Source organism: Ascaphus truei, unplaced genomic scaffold, assembly GCF_040206685.1.
Source record: "Ascaphus truei isolate aAscTru1 unplaced genomic scaffold, aAscTru1.hap1 HAP1_SCAFFOLD_3064, whole genome shotgun sequence".
NCBI lineage: Eukaryota > Metazoa > Chordata > Amphibia > Anura > Ascaphidae > Ascaphus > Ascaphus truei.
Genome location: NW_027456032.1, coordinates 1 through 26,311, shown reverse-complemented (window position 1 = coordinate 26,311; position 26,311 = coordinate 1). Strand labels below are relative to the sequence as shown.

Sequence of the window (26,311 nt, the reverse complement as noted above, 5' to 3'; positions counted from 1 at the left end):
AATACACCCCACCCCCCAATACATATAAAATACACCCCCACCCCCCAATACATATAAAAATACACCCCCACCCCCCAATACAATATAAAAATACACCCCACCTCCCAATACATATAATCCAAAACATCATAATACACCCCACCCCCCAATACATATAAAAATACACCCCCACTCCCCATACATATAAATACACCCCCACCCCCAATACATATAAAATACACCCCCACTCCCCCAATACATATCAAAAATACACCCCACCCCCCAATACATATAAAATACACCCCCACTCCCCAATACATATAAAAATACACCCCCACTACCCCCAATACATATAAAAATACACCCCCACTCCCCCAATACATATAAAAATACACCCCCACTCCCCCAATACATAAAATATAACCCCACTTCCCAATACATATAAAATACACCCCCACTCCCCCAATACATATAAAAATACACCCCCACTCCCCAATACATATAAAAATACACCCCACTCCCCAATACATATAAAAATACACCCCCACCCCCCAATACATATAAAAATACACCCCCACTTATCCAATACATATAAAAATACACCCCCACTCCCCCAATACATATAAATATACACTCCCACTCCCCCAATACATATAAAATACACCCCACCCCGCAATACATATAAAAATACACCCCCACACCCCCCAATACATATAAAAATACACCCCCACCCCCCAATACATATAAAAATACACCCCCCACACCCCCCAATACATATAAAAATACACCCCACTCCCCCAATACATATAAAAATACACCCCCACCCCCCAATACATATAAAAATACACCCCCACCCCCCCAATACATATAAAAATACACCCCCACTCCCCAATACATATAAAAATACACCCCCACCCCCCAATACATATAAAAATACACCCCCACCTCCCAATACATATAAAAATACACCCCCCACTCCCCCAATACATATAAAAATACACCCCCACTCCCCAATACATATAAAAATACACCCCCACCCCCCAATACATATAAAAATACACCCCCACCCCCCAATACATATAACAATACACCCCCACCCCCCAATACATATAAAAATACACCCCCACCCCCCCAATACATATAAACATACACCCCCACCCCCATACATATAAAAATACACCCCACCCCCCAATACATATAAAATACACCCCCACACCCCCCAATACATATAAAAATACACCCCCACTCCCCCAATACATATAAAAATACACCCCCACCCCCCAATACATATAAAAATACACCCCCACCCCCCAATACATATAAAAATACACCCCACTTACCCAATACATATAAAAATACACCCCCACCCCCAATACATATAAAAATACACCCCCACCCCCCAATACATATAAAAATACACCCCCACCTCCCAATACATATAAAAATACACCCCCACTCCCCAATACATATAAAAATACACCCCACTCCCCAATACATATAAAAATACACCCCCACTCCCCAATACATATAAATATACACCCCCACTTCCCAATACATATAAAAATACACCCCCACTCCCCCAATACATATAAAAATACACCCCCACTCCCCAATACATATAAAAATACACCCCCACTCCCCAATACATATAAAAATACACCCCCACCCCCCAATACATATAAAAATACACCCCACTTATCCAATACATATAAAAAATACACCCCCACTCCCCCAATACATATAAATATACACTCCCACTCCCCCAATACATATAAAAATACACCCCCACCCCGCAATACATATAAAAATACACCCCCCACACCCCCCAATACATATAAAAATACACCCCCACCCCCCAATACATATAAAAATACACCCCCACACCCCCCAATACATATAAAAATACACCCCCACTCCCCCAATACCATATAAAAATACACCCCCACCCCCCCAATACATATAAAAATACACCCCCACCCCCCCAATACATATAAAAATACACCCCCACTCCCCCAATACATATAAAATACACCCCCACCCCCCAATACATATAAAATACACCCCCACCTCCCAATACATATAAAAATACACCCCCACTCCCCCAATACATATAAAAATACACCCCCACTCCCAATACATATAAAAATACACCCCACCCCCAATACATATAAAAATACACCCCCACCCCCCAATACATATAACAATACACCCCCACCCCCCAATACATATAAAAATACACCCCCACCCCCCCAATACATATAAACATACACCCCCACCCCCCAATACATATAAAAATACACCCCCCCCAATACATATAACCCAAAATACACCCCCACCCCCCCAATACATATAAAAATACACCCCCACTCCCCCCCAATACATATAAAAATACACCCCCACCCCCCAAATACATATAAAAATACACCCCCACCCCCCAATACATATAAAAATACACCCCCACTCCCCCAATACATATAAAAATACACCCCCACCCCCCAATACATATAAAAATACACCCCCACCCCCCAATACATATAAAAATACACCCCCACCCCCAATACATATAAAAATACACCCCCACCCCCCCAATACATATAAAAATACACCCCCACTCCCCCAATACATATAAAAAATACACCCCCACTCCCCAATACATATAAAAATACACCCCCACCCCCCAATACATATAAAAATACACCCCCACTCCCCCAATACATATAAAAATACACCCCACCCCCCCAATACATATAAAAATACACCCCACTCCCCCAATACATATAAAAATACACCCCCACTCCCCAATACATATAAAAATACACCCCCACTCCCCCAATACATATAAAAATACACCCCCACTCCCCCAATACATATAAATATACACCCCCACTCCCCCAATACATATAAAAATACACCCCCACTCTCCCAATACATATAAAATACACCCCACTCCCCCAATACATATAAAAATACACCCCCACTCCCCAATACATATAAAAATACACCCCCACCCCCCAATACATATAAAAATACACCCCCACCCCCCAATACATATAAAAATACACCCCACACCCCCCAATACATATAAAAATACACCCCCACTCCCCCAATACATATAAAAATACACCCCCACCCCCCCAATACATATAAAAATACACCCCCACCCCCCCAATACATATAAAAATACACCCCCACTTACCCAATACATATAAAAATACACCCCACCCCCCAATACATATAAAAATACACCCCCACCCCCCAATACATATAAAAATACACCCCCACCTCCCAATACATATAAAAATACACCCCCATCCCCCCCAATACATATAAAAATACACCCCCACTCCCCCAATACATATAAAAATACACCCCCACTCCCCAATACATATAAAAATACACCCCCACCCCCCAATACATATAAAAATACACCCCCACTCCCCCAATACATATAAAAATACACCCCACCCCCCCAATACATATAAAAATACACCCCACTCCCCCAATACATATAAAAATACACCCCCACTCCCCAATACATATAAAAATACACCCCCACTCCCCCAATACATATAAAAATACACCCCCACTCCCCCAATACATATAAATATACACCCCCACTCCCCAATACATATAAAAATACACCCCCACTCTCCCAATACATATAAAATACACCCCACTCCCCCAATACATATAAAAATACACCCCCACTCCCCAATACATATAAAAATACACCCCCACCCCCCCCAATACATATAAAAATACACCCACACTTACCCAATACATATAAAAATACACCCCCCACTCCCCCAATACATATAAATATACACCCCCACTCCCCCAATACATATAAAAATACACCCCCACTCCCCCAATACATATAAAAATACACCCCCACCCCCCCCAATACATTTAAAAATACACCCCCACTCCCCCAATACATATAAAAATACACCCCCACTCCCCAATACATATAAAAATACACCCCCACCCCCCCCCAATACATTTAAAAATACACCCCCACTCCCCCAATACATATAAAAATACACCCCCACTCCCCCAATACATATAAAAAATACACCCCCACACCCCCCAATACATATAAAAATACACCCCCACCCCCCAATACATATAAAAATACACCCCCACCCCCCAATACATATAAAATACACCCCCACCCCCCAATACATATAAAAATACACCCCCACCTCCCAATACATATAAAAATACACCCCCATCCCCCCAATACATATAAAAATACACCCCCACTCCCCCAATACATATAAAAATACACCCCACCCCCCCAATACATATAAAAATACACCCCACTCCCCAATACATATAAAAATACACCCCACTCCCCAATACATATAAAAATACACCCCCACTCCCCCAATACATATAAAAATACACCCCCCACTCCCCCAATACATATAAATATACACCCCCACTCCCCAATACATATAAAAATACACCCCCACTCTCCCAATACATATAAAAAACACCCCACTCCCCCAATACATATAAAAATACACCCCCACTCCCCAATACATATAAAAAATACACCCCCACCCCCCCAATACATATAAAAATACACCCACACTTACCCAATACATATAAAAATACACCCCCACTCCCCCAATACATATAAATATACACCCCCACTCCCCCAATACATATAAAAAATACACCCCCACTCCCCCAATACATATAAAAATACACCCCCACCCCCCCCCAATACATTAAAAATACACCCCCACTCCCCCAATACATATAAAAATACACCCCCACTCCCCCAATACATATAAAAATACACCCCCACCCCCCCCAATACATTTAAAAATACACCCCCACTCCCCCAATACATATAAAAATACACCCCCACTCCCCCAATACATATAAAAATACACCCCCCACACCCCCAATACATATAAAAATACACCCCACCCCCCAATACATATAAAAATACACCCCCACCCCCCAATACATATAAAAATACACCCCCACCCCCCAATACATATAAAAATACACCCCCACCTCCCAATACATATAAAAATACACCCCCATCCCCCCAATACATATAAAAATACCACTCCCCCAATACATATAAAAATACACCCCCCTCCCCATCATATAAAAATACACCCCACCCCCCAATACACTAAAAATCACACCCCCACTCCCCAATACCATAAAAATACACCCCACCCCCCAATACATATAAAAATACACCCCCACTCCCCAATACATATAAAAAACACCCCCACTCCCAATACATATAAAAATACACCCCCACTCCCCAATACATATAAAAATACACCCCCACTCCCCCATACATCAACAATACACCCCCACCCCCACTCCCACAACTAAAAAACACCCCCCCCCCAAACATATAAATATACACCCCCACTCCCCCAATACATATAAACAATCCACCCCACCCCCCAATACATATAAAAATACACCCCCACCCCCCCCATACATAAACAAACATACACCCCCACACCCCCCAATACATATAAAACTACCCCCCACCCCCCAATACATATAAAAATACACCCCCCACACCCCCCATTACATATAAAAATACACCCCCACCCCCCAATACCATATAAAAATACACCCCCACCCCCCCAACACAATAAAAACACCCCCACCTCCCCCAATACATATAAACACACCCCCAACCCCCAATACACCCCCCTAAAAATAACACCCCCCCACCCCCCAATACATATAAAAATACACCCCCACCCCCCAATACCCCTAATACACAAACATACACCCCCACCCCCCCCCAATACATATAAAAAATACACCCCCACCCCCCCAATACATATAAAAATACACCCCACTCCCCCAATACATATAAAAATACACCCCCACTCCCCCAATACATATAAAAATACACCCCCACACCCCCCAATACATATAAAAATACACCCCCACCCCCCAATACATATAAAAATACACCCCCACCCCCCAATACATATAAAAAATACACCCCCACCCCCCAATACATATAAAAATACACCCCCACCTCCCAATACATATAAAAATACACCCCCATCCCCCCAATACATATAAAAATACACCCCCACTCCCCCAATACATATAAAAATACACCCCCACTCCCCAATACATATAAAAATACACCCCCCCCCCCCAATACATATAAAAATACACCCCCACCCCCCAATACATATAAAAATACACCCCACACCCCCAATACATATAAAAATACACCCCCACTCCCCCAATACATATAAAAATACACCCCACACCCCCCAATACATATAAAAATAAACCCCCACCCCCAATACATATAAAAATACACCCCCACCCCCCAATACATATAAAAATACACCCCCACCCCCCCAATACATATAAAAATACACCCCCACCTCCCAATACATATAAAAATACACCCCCACCCCCCCAATACATATAAAAATACACCCCCACTCCCCCAATACATATAAAAATACACCCCCACTCCCCAATACATATAAAAATACACCCCCACCCCCCAATACATATAAAAATACACCCCCACTCCCCCAATACATATAAAAATACACCCCACACCCCCAATACATATAAAAATACACCCCCACTCCCCCAATACATATAAAAATACACCCCAACTCCCCAATACATATAAAAATACACCCCCACCCCCCCCAATACATATAAAAATACACCCCCAACCCCCCAATACATATAAAAATACACCCCCACTCCCCCAATACATATAAAAATACACCCCCACTCCCCCAATGAAATGTACACTCACTGAAGAGAGCACACCCCACACCCACTAATGGGACAGCACACCTCAATCCCTAGGTATGAGACAATGTATAGCCATAAACAATAGAACTGCAATAACAATATTGAATAAACTCACGAATCAGTCCTGGATAGATGTAGCGTGCCTCCTTCCGGTAAGGTAAATCCAAGTAGAGAAAAAGTGGTGGAGCACTGCTGAAAAAAATAAAGGGCTGGAGGCTGATAGCAAGTAAAAATGCTTTAATTTAATGCATGAGTAGACCGGGCTACAAACAAAGAAGGTATCTCTAACGCGTTTCGCACTGTCAAAGCACTTTGTCAAAGAGTAACCTTAGTGTGGGTAAATTACTCATTTATAGATGCAGGAGTGCGGAAGTATGTTCACGCCAAAACGGACACCCCCCGATCACGTGGTCGGGTGTAATTACGGGCGCCTGCAAGGTTTGAACAACCCCCCCACACGTGCATGAATAAAGGGAATAAACATTGAATAAAACCCAAATAACCACCCCCTTGCCAAGTCTCTACCTTTATTCACGTGTGGGGGAGGTTGTTCAAACCTTGCAGGCGCCCGTAATTACACCCGACCACGTGATCGGGGGGTGTCCGTTTTGGCGCGAACATAATTCCGCACTCCTGCATCTATAAATGAGTCATTTACCCACACTAAGGTAACTCTTTGACAAAGCGCTTTGACAGCGCGAAACGTGTTAGAGATACCTTCTTTGTTTGTAGCCCGGTCTACTCATGCATTAAATTAAAGCATTTTTACTTGCTATCAGCCTCCAGCCCTTTATTTTTTTCAGCAGTGCTCCACCACTTTTTCTCTACTTGGATTGACCTTGTGTATGGTCTCAGGTCAGGCCCGGGGTGGGCCGGTGGTTGCAGGGTGGGGGGCGGTGACTGCGGGATGGGCGGTGGGCCAGTGGCTTAGGGATGGTCGGTGGCTGCGAATGAGGGGTTGTTGCTATGGGGGGGCCATTGCTGGGGGGGGCTGGGGGTGTGGGATGGGCAGTGGGCCGGTGGCTGCTCGGGGGGCGGTGGCTGTGGCTGCTACTGGGGGGGGGGATGTGGCTGCTATTGAGAGAGGGGCAGTGGCTGCTACTGGGGGGGGGTGCACCGGTGGCTGGGGGGGCGTTGCTGTGGGAGGGCCGGTGGCTGCACAGGGAGTGCCGTGCTACGGGGAGGCGAGGGGGGGGGGGGCGTTAGGCCGGTGGCTGCAGGATGGCTGGGGGGACAAACGTACAAATGGAGGCTAGGGTTGCCAGGTAGCGTGTCCAAAAATACTGGACACATTGCTAAATGCGGGGGGGGGGGGAGGGTGGCGTTACTGTGTGGGGCAGTAACTGTGGGGGGGCCCGGCGGCAGGTCACAGCAGTTGCCGCCGGTCCCGCCCCACTGCAGGCAACTGTCCCACACTGCGGCTCACGTGCCCGCCAGGCCTCCCTATCAAGCTTAGCCCAGCGGACTTCCGGCGCAGTCGTCAGAGAAACCCGGCACCGGGTGCAGCCACAGTGCATTTTTTTAATTTATTTTTTTTAATCAGCGCGCATGACTCACGGGGCCCGGGATGCCAACCCCGGCAGACCCCCCCTGTTGGCGGGCTTGAGTTCAGTCAGGACGTGTGGAGGTGGAGGGTTGGTCAGCGCACGGGATTTTGCTCAAACGTAGAGATAAGAGGATAGGAAGATATGGAACACGGTATTAGTGTTTTAGTAATCGAACGGTACAATACAGCCAAAAGAACTTTGGAATTAAAAATGTATGAAAAATATATATTTAAAATAGCTTAAAACTCTTTGAAATTAAAGAACCTTGGTAATTAAAAGTAAATATATGAAAAAATATATTCTAAAATAGCTTAAAAATCCTTAAATAAAATCCTTAAATAAAATTTAAATGGAATTGTGTGGTTTTTTATGAACAGAAGCAGAATATGTGCTATATGTGGATGACTAACAGGGTGTGTTTATATAGCCTGTTGTTGGTCTGAGGTAAAAAGGGGATAATGGGGCTGGTTAGCAGAGTTTAATGCGCAGTCTTTCCTTCACGGAATGCTGCTAAAAACAATAGCTTTCTCACCCTCCTGGTGGAGGCAGTACGTGAGTTGCTTCTCTCCCGGGGGCCCAAATAGGAAGAAAAGGGCCGAACTCGGTGAGTGAGCAAAATAGAATTTATTAGGTACAGAAAACAGAGTCAAAATAACACTCACGGTACAGCTTTAAAACAGCCCAGCATCAGCCTGATCGTCCGGTGATATTCCTCTCACCAGTACAGCTCCCGTGGTCGCGTCCGACGGCGGGACCGGAAGAGGAGGTCTTACCGGATGTCAGCAGGCTGGCTGGGTCCTTCAATCAATGGGCTCCGGCAGGGAACAACTAGTTTCGCAATAATGCTTCGTCAGGTTCCTGCCAGATGCCCTGTGTCTTCCCTCTTTATAGGCAAATACCTAATTGATGATTGGATTGGTCATCAATTGGTATTGGTACAATTAAATAATAAAATGTAAAAACGACCTTTATTGAGTGTTGGGTGTTGGACTAATGCCCAATAATATGAAAGACCAATAATGCTAAGGACGTGTGTTGTGTTAATGATTTACAGTGTGATTGTGACACAGGGGAGGTGCCAGACTGTTTACATACTGTACGATGGTGCGTTGCCTTATCCCGTCTGATCCCTGTGCCAGGGAAAAGTCACATACCCCAGACTGTGAGGGAGCAGTGTGAGAGCGCTGGGTGCAGGGGGAAGGGGGGAGAGCAGTGTGAGAGCGGTGGGTGTGGGGGGGAGGAGTGTAAGCGCTGGGTGTGGGGGGAGCAGTGTAAGCGCTGGGTGTGGGAAGGAGCAGTGTAAGAGCGCTGGGTGTGGGAGAGAACAGTTTTTAAGCACTGGGTGTGGGGGGAGGAGTGTAAGAGCGCTGGGTGTGGGGGGAGGAGTGTATGGGAGCTGGGTGTGGGGGGAGGAGTGTAAGAGCTCTGGGTGTGGGGGGAGCTGTGTAAGAGCGCTGTGTGTAGGAGAGCAGCGTGAGAGTGCTAGGTGTGGGGGGGGGGGGAGCAGTGTGAGCGCTGAGTGTGGGGGGAGAGCAGTGTAAGCACTGGGTGTGTGGGGGGAGCAGTGTAAGAGCGCTGGGTGTTTGGGGGAGCAGTGTAAGAGCGCTGGATGTGGGGGGGGGGAGCAGTGTAAGAGCGCTGGGTGTGGGGGGAGCAGTGTAAGAGCGCTGGATGTGTGGGGGAGCAGTGTAAGAGCGCTGGGTGTGGGGGGAACAGTGTAAGAGCGCTGGATGTGGGGGGGGGGAGCAGTGTAAGAGCGCTGGGTGTGGGGGGCGCTGGGTGTGGGGGGCGCAGTGTCAGAGAGCTGGGTGTGGGGGGCGTTGTGTAAGAGCGCTTGGTGTGTGGGGTGCAGTATAAGTGCTGGGTGTGGGGAGGAGCAGTGTAAGAGCACTGTGTGTGGGGGGGAGAAGTGTAAGAGCGCTGGGTGTGTGGGGCGCTGTGTAAGAGCACTGTGTGTGGGGGGGGGGGCACAGTGTGAGTGCTGGGTGTGTGGGGGGCGCAGTGTAGGAGCGCTGGGTGCGGGGGCAGGCAGTGTAAGAGCGCTGGGTGTGGGGGGCGCAGTGTAAGAGCGCTGGGTGTGGGGGGCGCAGTTTTTTAAGCGCTGGGTATAGGGGGTGCAGTGTAAGAGCCGGTTGGTGGCCCTAGAGGACTGGAATTGGGCACCCCATGTTGTTGTCCAATATATTCTTCTTCCTATATCACTTTGTCACACTGAAGTGGGATGGAAAGACTCCAGGCCTCATACGGCGCTTCTATCGGTGTCACTGTGCCCCCCTGCAGTTTGAAGGACAATGGGGTTGGACGGGTCATAGGTCCCTCCTGCCACTACAACCCTCTCCCTACTCCTCACCTGGACACCAGTGGTTGAAGAGCAGGGCGAACTCCCCGAGCTGGAAGCTGTTGGCCTGGTTCCCAGTAGAGGCCTCCAGGGACAGATTGTAAGATCCGATGCGGGCATCGGGAGGGAAGGAGACGGACATGCTCAGCGCTCCCTCCTTGTTGCTGCTCACAATACTGCTCCACGCTGCCTCTTTCAGGGCATCCGACACCGGGATGTGAGTCTTGGGATCCGATTCTTCAGTGACGCAAGGACCTGCTGGGGTGAGAGAATGGAGTGATCTTACTACATAGGTGCCTTATTGCAAATAAGCACAGGGGCAGGATAGGGCTTAAGCGGAGGATCTGGCAGCCTCTCCAGGTGATCTCGATTCTAGTTTCTCTGAGTGTTTTGGCCACATTTTCTGCTCTGCACGGTGAGTGGTGGCGATCCAACGCTTGGCACACACCTCCGCATAACCCCAGAAGCAGTCGATACACCGACAAAACTAGTTGGGCATTTTGGACTGCAGAGGCCACTGTGCCCACTCTACCAGGAATCAGAGCGGCTGACTTGAGACAGCTGCAAGACAACCCAGGATGCGAGTGAGATGCAGAACAGGGAACCCGTGTACACGGACACACACACAGCAAGGAGCTGAGTCTGAAGTAGGGTTGGAGTGCGCCCAAAGTCACTGTGCTTTTGACCAGCGGGGAAAGTGTCAGCGGTCACACTTTCCCCCCTGTGTTGTTTGTCAATGAAAGTAAGATGTTAATGACCCATATTGCATGTATCTGTGCTTTCGTTTCTACATGAGGTTGCTCAAGGAGTAACCACTTCGGAGGAGCCGGTTCCATGGAGCTGCAGTGTAAGGGATATCAGTGTTTATTTGTATTCACTGGGTTTATCGCACGGTTATATTGCACTGTTATAGTCACATTCTTGTTTGCGCCACGAACACCAGTTTGTTTAGCTTAGTGCGTTTGGCGGTTTGGGGATACCGCGGGTGTTTAGGCCGCATCTGAGTTTATTCACAAGGTATCAATTTTATTTGTTTGCGCCTTATTTTGTTAAAACACACCTCCGCATTCCTGCACCAAACGTCAGCTTGTTCGCCCCACCACGTTGGGTAGAATCCCGCGCCTGGGGTTATATGGAATAACTAGCTGATATACCCGGCGTTGCCCGGGATTTAATTTTACGGAGACCGGGCTCCCCGACGTACTGTGGCGTTTCCCATACGCAGAATCATTACCGCAGATAAAGGTTTTTACGTCGTAACCAAATGGGATGTAGAATAGGAAGTGCCGCGTATCAGCCCCGTTGGGTCACATTGTAACGCTGTTCCTTTTACCCCACAAGCCCGTATTACCCCACCAACCCCTACTACCCCACCAGCCCATATTATGCCCACCAGACCTTAATACTCCACTGGTTCCTTTTACCCCACAAGCCCGTATTACCCCACCAACCCCTACTACCTCACCAGCCCATATTATGCCCACCAGACCTTAATACTCCACTGGTTCCTTTTACCCCACAAGCCCGTATTACCCCACCAACCCCTACTACCCCACCAGCCCATATTATGCCCACCAGACCTTAATACTCCACTGGTTCCTTTTACCCCACAAGCCCGTATTACCCCACCAACACCTACTACCCCACCAGCCCATATTATCCCACCAGCCCCTTTTACCCCACCAGTCCTTTTATCCCCACCAGCCCCTATTACCCCACCAGCCCCTTTTACCCCACCAGCCCCTATTACCCCAGTAGCCCCATTCCTCCATTGTTCTGGGATTTTCCTGTTCTTCCAGCAGCCTGTAAAGAGGTTCGCAAGGATTTTCTCTAATTCTTCTCCAGCTTCTTTCAAGATCTCGGATGTAATTCCACCTTCCCCGGGAGCCTTCCCATTCTTCATGGATGTTATTGCTTTTGCCACTTCTTCTGGAAGGGTGCGTGGTACATCATTGGTGGTTTCTTCTCGCTTGTCCTCTGCGGGATTATACCGTGTTATCTGTGTTCCCGTACAATTTCATGTACAAGTCCTTTATGATCAGCGCACGGTCTGTTATTGTTGTTCCATCGTCCTGTGTCAGTGCGATGATTTGCTTCTCTCCCATAATAAGTCGCTGCTTCATCTTCTTCACTTATCTTTGATAGTCTTCCTCACCATATCTCAGTTACATGCTCTTACCTCTTCAGTTATCTTTGAACCAAACAAACAACTTTATGCATTATATATGCTTTAGAACAGGGGTGCGCAAACTTTTTGTCCTGCGCCCCCCTGCCGTCTCTCCCAATTGCTCGCGCCCCCCTCACCTTGTATCAAGCGTCAAATGACGCTGCTGGGTCACATCACGTCACGTGACCCTGCTGTGTCATTTGACGCCGCGTTGACATGGCGGCACTGTGACGGTAGGGGTAGCTGGCATTACAAAATAAAGGTGAAGCCCAGCTAACTACCCATAAAACCGTTTAAACTGGCTGGCCGAGTAATGTGAATTTCAGCCAAATGTCTTTAATGTCTAGGGAGGGAATTTACAAACACTTATGTATAAATATATTGTCTGTTAAGCACTTTATTCCCTGTGTAGCAATTCCCCCAGTGGAGAGAAGCAATATTGTTATGGGATGAGATTAAAATGTCAGCCCTGCAAAATGTAAATTGTATTATGTGACTATAAGTGTAATTTCTATGGAAGGAGACTCAGCAATTCACTTAGCTGGGCTGTTCCATAGAAAAGATATAATCAGGACAAAGGTAAGGGACAGGTAAATAGAATCAGTTACTGGGTCTGAGCCCCGCAGGCACTGTTTCTCTTGGGCAGTTTTAAATTCCCCTCCCTCCAGGTCTGGAGTCCCTAAGCCCGCTCCCCTCCTCCCATTGGCTGTTCACTTGCCGGCTCGCGCTGTGATTGAGCAGGAGTGGCAGCCAATGTTAAAGATAGCTCTGGGGAGCTATGTTAGGCTGTGGCCAGGCAGGGAGCGTGTGCAGTGACGTCACTCGCTCTGCTCGGCTGGGCGATTTGTGGCCAGCTAGGTAAGCGAGTGGGGGACGTGTTTGGGGGCGTGGCCATGTCGTCACGGAGCTGGTTGTCCCTCATTGTGCGAACAAGCAGCTAAACGCCGTGCATGCGCAGGTGCTCGCTCACGCTGGCCACAATGTGTTTCATCGCGGCCAGCGCATGTTTTAGAACCCTGCTTTAGAACATTAGAGTATCATTTAGTATTTCTGGATTATTAATTGAAACAATAAAACAAAGAGGACAATTCGACTTATTTCTTGTAACGTGAAAGTTCTGCCGGGACCAATTTATTTCTTGGGCCCCCAGCACTGAATAACAGAACAATGCAGGTGATAAGACGGGCAGGAGATGGGTCCCCCCACCCCTCACCTACTGCTCCCACCCTGCACTGCGCTTCTCCCGCCTTACCGAGCTGCTTCCACTCATCACCATGCTGCTCCCCCCACATTGTGCTGCTCCCCCCTTACCATGCTGCTCCCACGCCTCACCGCATTGCTTCCACCCCTCGCCGTGCTGCTCCCACCCCTCACCACGCTGCTCACACCCTGCACTGCACTGCTCCCCATTACCTCGCTGCTCTCACCCCTCCCCGCACTGCTCCCCCCTTACCGAGCTGCTCCCACCCCTCACCGTGCTGCTCCCCCAACACCGCACGGCTCCCCCCTCACCGAGCTGCTCCCCCTTACTGTGCTACTAACAACCCTTCACCGCGTTGCTCCCACCCCTCACCGAGCTGCTCCCACCCTGCACCGCGCTGCTCCCACTTACCGCGCAGCTCCCACCCCTCACTGCGCTGCTCCCCCGTACTGCGCTGCTTCCTCCCTTCACCACGCTGCTCCCCTTACCGTGCAGCTCCCCTTCTCTGTGTTGCTCCCACCCCTCACCACGCTGCTCCCCCTTACCGTGCTGCTCCCACCACTCACCACGTGGCATAGGTGTCCCTAAACTTGTCAAGGGGTCCTTAGGTTAGGGAGGTACCCAGGTAATGCCCAGATCACCCAGAACATGTATAGGGGTTCTGGGGTACTCCAACCATACATACGGTTGTGAGGGGTTTTATAAGTCCAAGTCTTATTTATAGTGTATGGGGAATATGGCTAGTAAGAAATAAAGTGCAGCTTTTTATTCTATTTCCCATACCAGAAGTCTTAGATAGTTTTAAAGTATATATTTTATTAACAAAGTGTTTTAAAACATATATGCTTGTGCACAGTAATATGAGCTGGGACTTTCAGATCCAATGTTCTGATTGACCACTGGGCTACCAAACTTGGTGCCAGCAAGTCTACTCAGACATCGGACATGAAAGCCACAGAGGAGGCTTGAGGTGTGAAGAACATTTGGCCAGGGGATCTAGGCTCAAGTACCCATGTCCTGGGATGAATAGAAGGTTCAGGACTACCATTTGCCCCAACAGACATTGAGGAGCCTAGCCCAGCGGGTGGCTTCTGAATACCAAGTGGCCGAGGTGACATTCTTGCACATGCCCTTTGCTGATTCAGAAGATTAGCTTGCCCGGCTTCAGAAGACTGGCATCGCTCTGATTGGTTGGTGAGAAAGTTCCCACGCTGGGATTGGCTGGAATATTTCATGAATGAACTCAGAAATACTATAAGAATCCCTCAGCCAATCCGTTCACGAGATTCTAAGCGCCAGAACAGCGGCAAATTTGAAACGACCAAAAGATGCTCCGAAAGAAATAGCAAAGACGCCAGCTTCAGAAATTCGAGGAGAAATATTTTCTAAGTCCAGCTTTTTGCGGCCAAGTTCTAAAAACTGAACGTAGCGGTCACGGCTAGGATTGCAAGACGAATTTACTTCCAGGACGTTTGAAGCTAACTCCCGGTGAAGATATTTCAAGTCCTCCAGAGGAAAGACAGCGGTGGCATCAGGAACTTCATGAAGATTTGAGTTGCAGGACATTTTGGGCTAAGTCCCGGTCAACTAAAGACTCTTGTCTCGTGTTATATTAAGCTAGGAAAGTCTATTTTTTTGACCCAGGTCCCAAGTAAGTGTGTCTTTCTTATGTAGTTTGTGTTCCACTGTGTGTATGCCTTTTCATGGAAATAAATGTACAATTTATTTTACTTATCATGTTTTGCTCAATGTATGATCCTGATAAAAAGGTGTAAGTGCTCACCCCCCTGAGGAAGGTCCTGCCTAGGACCGAAACGTTGGGTTTATAGTGTGCTGTTTTGTAACTGCTAATACATGTCTTTTTGCTTTATCTGAGTGTTGCTGCTTTTGTGCCTTTTCTTATGGGAAGACAGGGTTTCTATATATATATATATATATATATATATATATATTCAGCACTCAATAGGTTAAGATGTTTTACGTTGCTTTTCTCATGGAGGATCTATGGGGCAACTTGAAACTAAGTTATAGGATGTATATGTTAGAGATAAGACTTGCGTTGCCCAGTTTCAAACTCTCTTTCCAACACAGTATTCTGCTAATACTATGCTCTAACTCATATTCCTGACAGGAATTACCTGTTCCCAGGATTTCTGTCTTTCATTCTGTTTTACATTCTCTGGTATATGTCTTTCTTCCTAGCTCTGATTTATATATTGTTCTTAGTTCCTTATCTTCCTGAGAAATCAGTATGTTTAGTCAGCAAAGAGTTAGCTAAGACAAGTGATTTATATCTCTTTGTTCTGAGGGTATAAGAACCCCTTTGAACATAGCATAAGTTACTACCTTCTTCAGATGCTTGTTACATTGAATAGAAGCATCTAATACTCTAATATGTATCCTTGCTAAATAAAACGCTGACGCTGATTGAAGAATAATAAAGACTGCTGATTTGAACTGGAAACCTGATTCCTGAGTATTACATCATGAAGACTTTTGTAACAGATACTGTACCTGTGTATAACAGGTTAATTGTATATAATGGGGATACCTGCGTATAAGAGAGTGGTTACCTGTATATAAGGGGGGATACCTGTGTGTATAAGAGAGGGGTTACCTGTATATGAGGGGGACACCTGCTGTATAAGAGAGGGGTTATCTTATATAAGGGGAAATACCTGTGTATTAGAGAGGTTGATACCTGTATATAAGGGGTACACCTGCGTATAAGAGAGTGGTTACCTGTATATAAGGGGGGATACCTGCTTATTAGAGAGGGGTTTACTGTATATTAAGGAGAATACCTGCGTATAAGAGAGGGGTTACCTGTGTGCACATTGAGTGCCAGCTTGTCCACCCCTTCCTGGTACTCCCTGTGAGAGAAGCGCAGAGTGATATTGAAGATCTGTCCATTCCGGATCACGAGCGCGTGGCAGCCGGTGCCCACGGTTCGGTGGACGCATTTTTTTGTCTCACAGTCCAGGTCACAGCTTTCCAGAACTAGATCTGCAGGAGAGTATGATTGGATGATCAGCAAGCGTGCGAAACACACGTGTGTATGGTGTGTGTCTGTGTCTAGTACAGGCGTGTACGTGTGTATGATGCATGTGTGTCTAGTGCATGCATGTGTGTGTAGTGTCCATGTGTATGATGCCTGTGTGTGTCTTGTGCACGCGTGCATGGTGTGTGTGTATAATGCCTGTGTGTGTCTAGTGCAGGCGTGTGTGTCTAGTGCATGTGTGTATGGTGCATGTGTGTAGTGTACGTGTTTATGGTGCATGTGTGTGTCTATTGCCCGCGTGTATAGTGCATGTGTGTCTAGTGCAGTCAGGACGTGTGCTGTGTTAATGATTTACACTACAGTGTGTGATTGTGACACAGGGGAAGTGCCAGGCGGTGCTCATATGTGCCAGGGAAATGTCACATACCCCGGACTGTAAGGGGAGCAGTGTGAGGGTGCTGGGTGTAGGGGGGGACAGTGTGAGGACGCTGGGTGTGGGGGGGAGGAGTGTAAGAGCGCTGTGTGTGGGGGGGAGCAGCGTCAGAACACTGGGTGTGGGGGGAGCAGTGTAAGAGCGCTTAGTGGGGGGCAGTGTAAGAGCACTGGGTGTGTGGGGGAGCAGTGTAAGAGTGCTGGGTGTAGGGGGAATCAGTGTAAGATCGCTGGGTGTGGGGGGACAGTGTGTAAACACTGGGTGAGGGCAGAGCAGTGTAAGAGTACTGCGGGTGGGGAAGGGGAGCAGTGTAAGATTGCTGGTTGTGGGTGGGGGGCAGCGTGAGAGCACTGTGTGTGGGGGAGGGCAGTGTGAGAGCACCTATTTTTAGGTTTGTGGGAGGACCATACCATCTGGTCCAGTGTAAGCTATGTCGCGAACCTGGTGGTTGGAAACGCTACATAGATGACATTTTAATCATCTGGAAGGGTAGCAAGGAGAGACTACTGGCCTTTGATATCTCCGTCGTTATCTGGTTTTAGTATTGTCTTTTATATAAATGTGCATTTACTATTATTAACTTATAAGAGGTTTTACCATTGCTCTTCTGACTTTTATATCATGTTGCAATGGTATATACATATATATTCTAGACAGCCTCCATTTTAATCTAACTGGTATATACTGATTTCCCTGACACTCTATTCTTAGCTTATAGTAACCATTTTAGACTATTTATAGTATTATGAACAGTATTTTTGTTATAATATTGATCTATTTTGTGATTTCATACTTTTTTACTTGCTTTCTCTGTGGGGAGACTAGTATATCAGGTCTGGTAATAGTATACTAATATAGCAAGTTTACAAGTCTCTGTCAATACCTTGAGACTACGTGCTACATGCTGTGCAAGCTGTCAGACTAATTTTTATCTGGCCGCTGCACTGGATAAGGACTATCTGAGACTGCTATATATAGCGTATACCCCTACTAAACATCATCACTGAAGAAGCGGTATGCGAAACGCGTTTGATGAATTCTGATCACTGCAAGCCACCATACACCACCAAACCGGCAGACTGACGAAACAGCAAACATCCTGACAGACCTCTGTACACTTGCACAAATGGACCCTGGTAAAAACAGTATCGGAGGGTTCAAACCGGGATGTGCACGAGCCGGGGGAGCCACCGCTAAGCGGAGGGCACAGCGGGACTCAGGAGTAGCTGAGACAGACACCATGAAGAAACCCCGCAGTTTTGAGGCGAAGGGACAGACGTGGGAGAGCTGGCCTAGAGTCAACGAATACTAGGCTGGAAAGCTACTCACTAATGCCTTTGTGAATAAGCCGTTTGTGAGTGCATCCATTTTTTTATTTTTTCTATTGTTATTAAAATGTTATTATGCTATGTTCTTTTTCTCTCTACCTTTTTTGTCATCCACTGGTTGCTGTGGAAGGTTACACCCCCTACCCCCAGTGTGATTCAGCACATGAAAGTGTGTGTGTGTTTTTAGTGTTTTTAGTGTTTTTTTTAGTATTTTGAGTGTTTTGAGTATTTTTAGTATGTTTTTAGTACTTTCGTTTCTTTATTTTTCTCGAATAGTTTAGATAACTGATTTATATTACCTATTTTACTGTACCGATATCTCTTTTTGTTTGCGTTTTGTTTGTCTCTGCGCTGGAGGACTTCTTTCTTTTATACCAATTGTTTGTATTTTCAGTAGCATACACTGATTGTGCTAAGAATATACCTGCAGTGACCCACAGAGCCTAAACTCTCACACATTGACTGGATTATACTTTATTATAGGCTAAAGCAATAAAATTCAGGGCATTATTGAAAACCCTGCTCTGTTATTGGTTAAAATTCCAGGCATTATCCAATCAGTAATGTCCGGAATTTAAGCAGCAGAATGTGTAGTTTTCAATGTGTTTATTTCCAGCCAATCAGCTTTCAGAACAGCTGAAACAGGGCAGGGGATTCGACTGATTGAAGTAACAGATCTGAGACAGGGCAGGGGATTGGTCAGGACGTGTCAGCCACGGGTTGACTACTCCCCCTCCGAGCTGACTGAGATTTTCTGAGCAGATTCAGTTGAAGAAGAGGGGGAGTCTGCAAAGCAAAGAAGTAAGTGGCTGTCTGCTGTTTCTTTGTGACTGTGTCAGTAGCAGTGTGTGTGTGCTGTGCTGTTGTATATCTCTGTGTGTGTGTGTGTGTGTATATAGAGCTCCAGTGTGTGTCAGTGTCAGCAGCAGTGTTTATGGGTGTAGCATGTGTGTGTAGCAGCAGTTTGTGTGTGTGTGTGTGTGTGTGTGTGTGTGTGCGTAGAGGTGCTGTGCATAGAGGTGCTGTGTATAGAGGTGTTGTGTGTGTAGAGGTACTGTGTTGTGTATAGAGGTGCAGTGTTGTGTGTGTGGGGTGTGTGTGTAGAGGTGCTGTGTTGTGCTGGTTGTGTGTAGAGGTGGGGGGGAGTGCAAAGTTTAGTAAGTGGCTGAATTTTTTATTGTGGCTGCAGTGTGTGTGTGTGTTGTGTTGTGCTGTTGTATGTGTAGCAGCAGTTTGTGTGTGTAGAGCTGATGTGTGTGTCTATAGAGCTCCAGTGTGTGTGTGTGTGTGTGTGTGTGTGTGTGTCAGTGTCAGCAGCAGTGTTTATGGGTGTAGCATGTGTGTGTAGCAGCAGAGTTTGTGTGTGTAGAGCTGCTTTGTTATGTGTGTGTGTGTGTGTGTGTGTGTGTGTGTGTGTGTGTGTGTGTGTGTGTAGAGCTGCTGTGTTGTGCGTGTAGAGCTGCTGTGTTGTGTGTGTAGAGCTGCTGTGTTGTGTGTGTGTGTGTGTGTGTGTGTATGTGTGTGTAGAGCTGCTGTGTTGTGTGTGTAGATGTGCTGTGTTGTGAGTGTAGAGGAGGTGCTGTGTTGTGTGTGTGTGTGTGTGTGTGTGTGTGTAGAGCTGCTGTGTGTGTAGAGGTGCTGTGTTGTGTGCTGTGTGCTGTTGTGTGTGTGTGTAGCAGCAGTTTGTGTGTGTGTTGAGCTGCTGTGTGTGTGTATGTGTGTGTGTGTGTACGTGTACACAGAGGGGCGGCAGTGTGTGATATAGATACTGTATCTTTAGTGTAAGCGTATACTGTATAGAGGTAGTTTCAATTATTTACCATTTTATTTTAATAAAAAAAATCTATATAACTATGCAAAAGTGTCTATTATTTATGAAATAAGCCTACATTTAGCCTATAATAGTAATAATCCCCTGAAAACAGGGCATTACTGGCCAATAATGCCCTGGCTGGGTTAAAGTCCCTCGGCTTCGCCTCTGGCCTTCAACTCTTCCAGCCAGGGCATTATTGGCCAGTATTGCCCTATTCTTCTGGGATTATTACTTAAATATAGTTCCAATTGTAGCGTGGTCGTGGGAGGGGGGAGTTCGCCTAGGAATTCCCTTCCTCCTAGTAGGCTCAACTCCTATTTTTGCTAGGCACCCGGCCTTGTTACCACCCTATTTTGGGGTTGGTAACCTTTCGCTATATATTACGCTTCCATTGTCTGAAGCTCAGGTTCCCACTAGGGAGTTTTTAATACCCTATTTGATTTTAACTTTTGTAATAATAAAAAGTGTTTTTAGTTTCTTCATCATATCATATGTGTCTAAGCTCTGCTCATTCTACAGTATACAGACAGTCCTCGTTTTACAACGCTTCGCTTTACAACGAATGGCTTATCCAACGCTATGCAATGCATACCTATATTCATTTTTACAACGCCAAAATGGTTTATCCAACGCTCTTACGACGCTTTGCAACGTTGTTTATGTGTATGTGTATATATATATATATATATACACATTCACATAAACAACATTGCAAAGCATCGTAACAGCGTATATATATATATAATATTATACTATATAATATTATAATATACTATATAAAATATTATTTATTATGTTATATTATATATATAATACAGTATATACACTATATAATTTATGTGTGTGGTGCATATCTTATTGCCTGCATAAAATATTTGGTGTATTTTAGTGTTAAAAATGCCTTGAGGAACGGAACCTTTCATTTAAAGTGTTCCTATGGGAAAATGTGTTTCGCTTTACAACGTTTCGCTTTACAACGCCATTTTGAGTAACGCATTGTGTCGGATAACCGAGGACTGCCTTTCACTTTACAGTGCTTTCTTATTATATGGGGATAATGAGTGCTGTTATGTAGGGCACTTACTGGTCCATTGCTCCAGTCTGGGTCATTGGTCTACCAGTTTCTCTAGTTGCTGCTATTGTCTCTCTTCTCCCTACTGATATAGGCTACAGGAGTGCTAGTGTTCTTTTATATATATATATATATATATTAGTATGCACATACATGTCCAGGAACGTAATACCAGACACATGCATGTCCAGTATTACCTCGTCAGTCCTGTTCAATACTGGACACCAGGCAACCCTAACAGCTAGACACACTACCAACTACACATACAGTGCCATTTACACACGCACACACACGCACATGCACACAGTGCCAGCTACATACAGGCATACCCCGCATTAACGTACGCAATGGTACCGGAGCACGTATGTAAAGCGAAAATGTACTTAAAGTGAAGCACCACCTTTTTCCCACTTATCAATGCATGTACTGTACTGCAATCGTTATATACGTGCATAACTGATGTAAATAACACATGTGTAACAGGCTCTATAGTCTCCCCGCTTGCGCACAGCTTCGGTACAGGTAGGGAGCCGGTATTGCTGTTCAGGACGTGCGTGAGCTCCCTTTTGCCTTTTGAGCGAGATGTACTTACTCGCGAGTGTACTTAAAGTGAGTGTCCTTAAACCGGGGTATGCCTGTACACACTCCCTACATATCAGCTTTGATCTCTCGCTATGCCCCTGCTGTGTCCTGCGCTCTACCCATAACGATCTCCTCTCCAGCCCTTTCACCTCTACTGCTCTCTGTCGCCTTAACCTTTCCCCTCACTGCCTCTTACCTGTGGCACTCCCTCACACTCAGTGTACACCCAGCACCCTCTCTCCCCACCTTTAATACAAACCTTAACTCACCTTTACATGAAGCATTTCATTAGCCTAGACTCGTGGCTAGTGTCCCACATCCACAGTCGCTTCTACCAACCATTGAGGCCAGGTGCTGCCATCTAATGTACCAAGCCACCAACCACGCCAGCCACTGCCATCTCCTGCACCTACCCACCATGAAGGTCAGCCACTGTCATCTACTGCACATACCCACCATCAAGACCAGGCACTGCCATCTACTAAATTTACCCACCATCAAGGCCAGGCACTGCCATCTACTTCACTTATTCCCTCACTTGCTGGTTCTGTAAGTCTCCCATCATACCACTTAGAGTGTAAGCTCTCCGGGGCAGGGATTTCCTTTCCTAGGGTCTGGCGTTGTTGCTGTATTGTCTTTGTAAAGTGCTGAGTACACAGTGGGTTCTATATAAACAAAGATATATACACACACACACAGTGCCAGTTACACAGACATACACACAGTGCCAGTTACACACACACACACACACACACACACACACACACACACACACACACACACACACACACACACACACACACACACACACACACACACACACACACACACACACACACACACGCACACTGCCAGCTACACGCACTTTAACATAATCACTACAACAGTATTTCACAAGCCCTGCAAGAACAGTGTGCTGCATACAGCCCTCACCTTGACAAAGACTAAGTGGCAGTCGAAATGTTGGTTCTATTGCTGAATACATTTTTCTATACTGAAGCCCGTATACCTGGATTTTGCTTCCTTTGTGTTGCATACAGGTGCAGGATAGGGCTCACATATTCTCACATACCTGCCATGGTCCCAGGTTCCTGCTCTGATCTCCCTCTCAGCAGAAGGATAAATTCCTAACTATAGCCCAGTCCCTTTATACACAGGCTCCTGCACACGCCCCAGGAGGGGGGGGACAGACAGCAGCAGGGAGACCTTTACTAACATCAAGGGGGCAGCTCACAACAGGGGGGTGGAGGAGATGTACAGTAAAGAGTTATCATATCCTATAATAATATGTACAGAGCGTTCCAACCCTCACAAGTTTCTTCTTCACATGTGCAGAGCGTTCCCAAACCTCACAGGTCTCTTCTTCACACGTACAGAACTTTCCATGCCTCACAGTTCTCTTCTTCATATGACAATACAAAGAGGTCCAGCCGCTCAAACCTTATTATCATTAATGAAGACGATCAATATATAGAAAAAAATGGAGGTGTATAAGGGAGTGAGAGATACACGTAAACCGCAATATGAATCCCCACAAGGGGTCACAAAATAGCTCCCTATTGTTTGCACTCACACAGCAGTATTGATAATGGATAGTGTGCTGCAATTGACCCAGAGAAGTGAACTCAATACCAGGTGTTCATAAGAACTACCACAGCCCACAGAGGAACTCCAATAACATACAACAATAACATTTTATTCACATATATTCAGAAATGGAAACAACGAATGTGAATAACTATATACATATGTGAATAAAATCCCCCCGCTGAGGTAAGGACTGTGGCGTATGAGCACGGTGTGCGCTATAGTATTGTGCACATATAACACATAAGTGTGTGTGTGTGTCTTAAATGTGTTCAGATGGAATAACAAACATCTATTGATACATGGATATGGCAACTTCAAGTGGAAGAGAACAATGTAGCCACAATTTGGCAATACAATATATCATGTTGTTTATATGAAACCACAATAATATTAAAGTAGCAATGTCCCAGGCCTTGAGAATATCATCACATAAGGCTAGAGGGGAACACAGAGGCAGCTGATCAGTGACGTATCACCGGGTGATGTGTATAGGAGACATATAATTCAATCGTGGCCTGTCGTATGTTAATCCGGATATATGGGATCAGCACATAACAGTATATATTATGATGTGATCATATTATTTTTTTTTATAATAGCTTGAATTGGCTGATAGATTCTATCTTAGGTGTTATAGCTCTAAGGATATAGATGAGACCTATACTAATGCGAAACTCTCTACCCGTGCAGATTTATTGTCCCCCCAAAAAACAGGCTCTGGATTTGACAGACACTCTGATAAAGCGCCTGGAGCGCGAAACGCGTAAGAGGACTGTCCGTGTACAACTCCTATGTTGAGGATGATTCCCTGTGAAGGATACACCTACCTTTTTTATTGGCATTTCATCCTGGCCTCCTGTTTTTTGCTTATGAGCGGTGCTCTCCTTCTGCGTGGTTGTTCGGGCTCTTCACCTGCATATCCAAATATGTACCAGGATACTCTCCCCTAAGGTTACTACCTCTTTGGTATCTAAGACCAACCAACAGTAAGTGCTTATATACCAATCCCCTGATGAAGCGTCATTCACAAGCAAAACGTGTTGTGGTGAGGTCATCACGCAGCTACGTGATGCTGTGATGACGGATGCCTGGAAGCTGACATACCTCTACCTCCATGAGGATGCCAACTCCGACTTGCATCCTTCGCTCTTAATTACTGCTGGCCGGACTGCTTTCCTAATAATCACACAGATACCCAACAAACTCTGAGAAACCCCAAACATTACCACATTATCTATCTATCTATCTATCTATCTATCTATCTATCTATCTATCTATCTATATATATGTATATATATATATATATATATATATATATATATATATATATAAAACAAACAAAAGAACAAGGCTGCGCCTCTGCTAATGGTTGGCTTATATACAATGGAACTAGCTGAAATAGTTCAACACTGTATAAATAGGTGAATTACTAATTCTATGGAATATCTAACATAAAAATTAAAATATAAATGAAAAATATATAATATAAATGAAATAGCAATGAAACCTGTAAACCATAAAAATAAAAATAATAAACAATTAATACTGCGAATATATGTGTCCAAAAATGGAAAAAGAGTGTAAAAACCAGTCCTCAGAAAAGTCCAATAGATGGTAAGTTCTGGTGTAGAGGGTCTCCGGCTGCTCTCAAAGTGGACAAACCACATCCACAGGGAATCTAAAAGAAAAGGGGGAAGAGAGAGCGCACGCCCATAGCGTAAAATAGTAAAATTTAATGAGGGAGAGGGGGGATAAGAATTGCACTTACAAAGGTACAATAATAACAAGCATATTGTGATATATAATCACCACCATCCGGTCAGATACTGCAGTGTCTTGGTCTTTGCAGTCCCAGGATGACGTCCCGATCAATGTCCAGGGTAGATGATCTCCTCTCTGCCTGTTTTGGAGTCCTCTAAAGTAGCTCCGAGATTGGAAGCCTCTGCAGCAATCGCGCGGATCAGTCAGTCCCAGCGCGCGGTGATGACGTCAATGTCCCTGCGTCTGACGTAATGACGCTCCCTGACGCGTTTCGTCACTCAACGGGTGACTTCCCGGGGAAACAGCGAGCACAGGTCTACCTGCCGGAAACCGGAAGCAATGAACACTTCCGGGTCATTGGACTGGGTATAAAATACCGGACCTTTCCCCTCTCCTGACTTCTCTTTGAGAAAGTCACCCGTTGAGTGATGAAACGCGTCAGGGAGCGTCATTACGTCAGACGCAGGGACATTGACGTCATCACCGCGCGCTGGGACTGACTGATCCGCGCGATTGCTGCAGAGGCTTCCAATCTCGGAGCTACTTTAGAGGACTCCAAAACAGGCAGAGAGGAGATCATCTACCCTGGACATTGATCGGGACGTCATCCTGGGACTGCAAAGACCAAGACACTGCAGTATCTGACCGGATGGCGGTGATTATATATCACAATATGCTTGTTATTATTGTACCTTTGTAAGTGC

The 26,311-nt window shown here is 45.9% G+C and overlaps 1 protein-coding gene across 3 annotated transcripts; it reads right to left on the bottom strand.

Annotated features, from left to right (window-relative positions):
* Positions 1-10,635: 10,635 nt before the first annotated feature.
* LOC142483203 (protein-glutamine gamma-glutamyltransferase 2-like) lies at positions 10,636-23,441 on the bottom strand. 3 transcript variants are annotated; one of them, XM_075583272.1, is made up of 3 exons: positions 23,329-23,441; positions 16,854-17,033; positions 10,636-10,914 (listed from the first exon to the last, which is right to left on the bottom strand). In XM_075583272.1, the coding sequence occupies exons 1-3, from the start codon at positions 23,333-23,335 to the stop codon at positions 10,661-10,663; spliced, it is 441 nt and encodes a 146-aa protein (XP_075439387.1). In that variant the 5' UTR covers positions 23,336-23,441; the 3' UTR covers positions 10,636-10,660. The 3 variants fall into 3 exon arrangements, 2 of the variants coding, with proteins under 2 accessions (XP_075439387.1, XP_075439386.1); XR_012797272.1 differs by lacking the exon at positions 23,329-23,441 and adding an exon at positions 23,266-23,288 and having other exon boundaries at positions 10,637-10,917; XM_075583271.1 differs by having other exon boundaries at positions 10,637-10,917.
* Positions 23,442-26,311: the final 2,870 nt, after the last annotated feature.

Excerpts from the sequence above, each read along its gene's own strand:
- LOC142483203 (XM_075583271.1), bottom strand. Across the intron at positions 10,918-16,853 it reads GGCACTCAATGTGCACACAG|CAGGTCCTTGCGTCACTGAA; the intron begins GTAACCCCTCTC and ends CTCTCACCCCAG.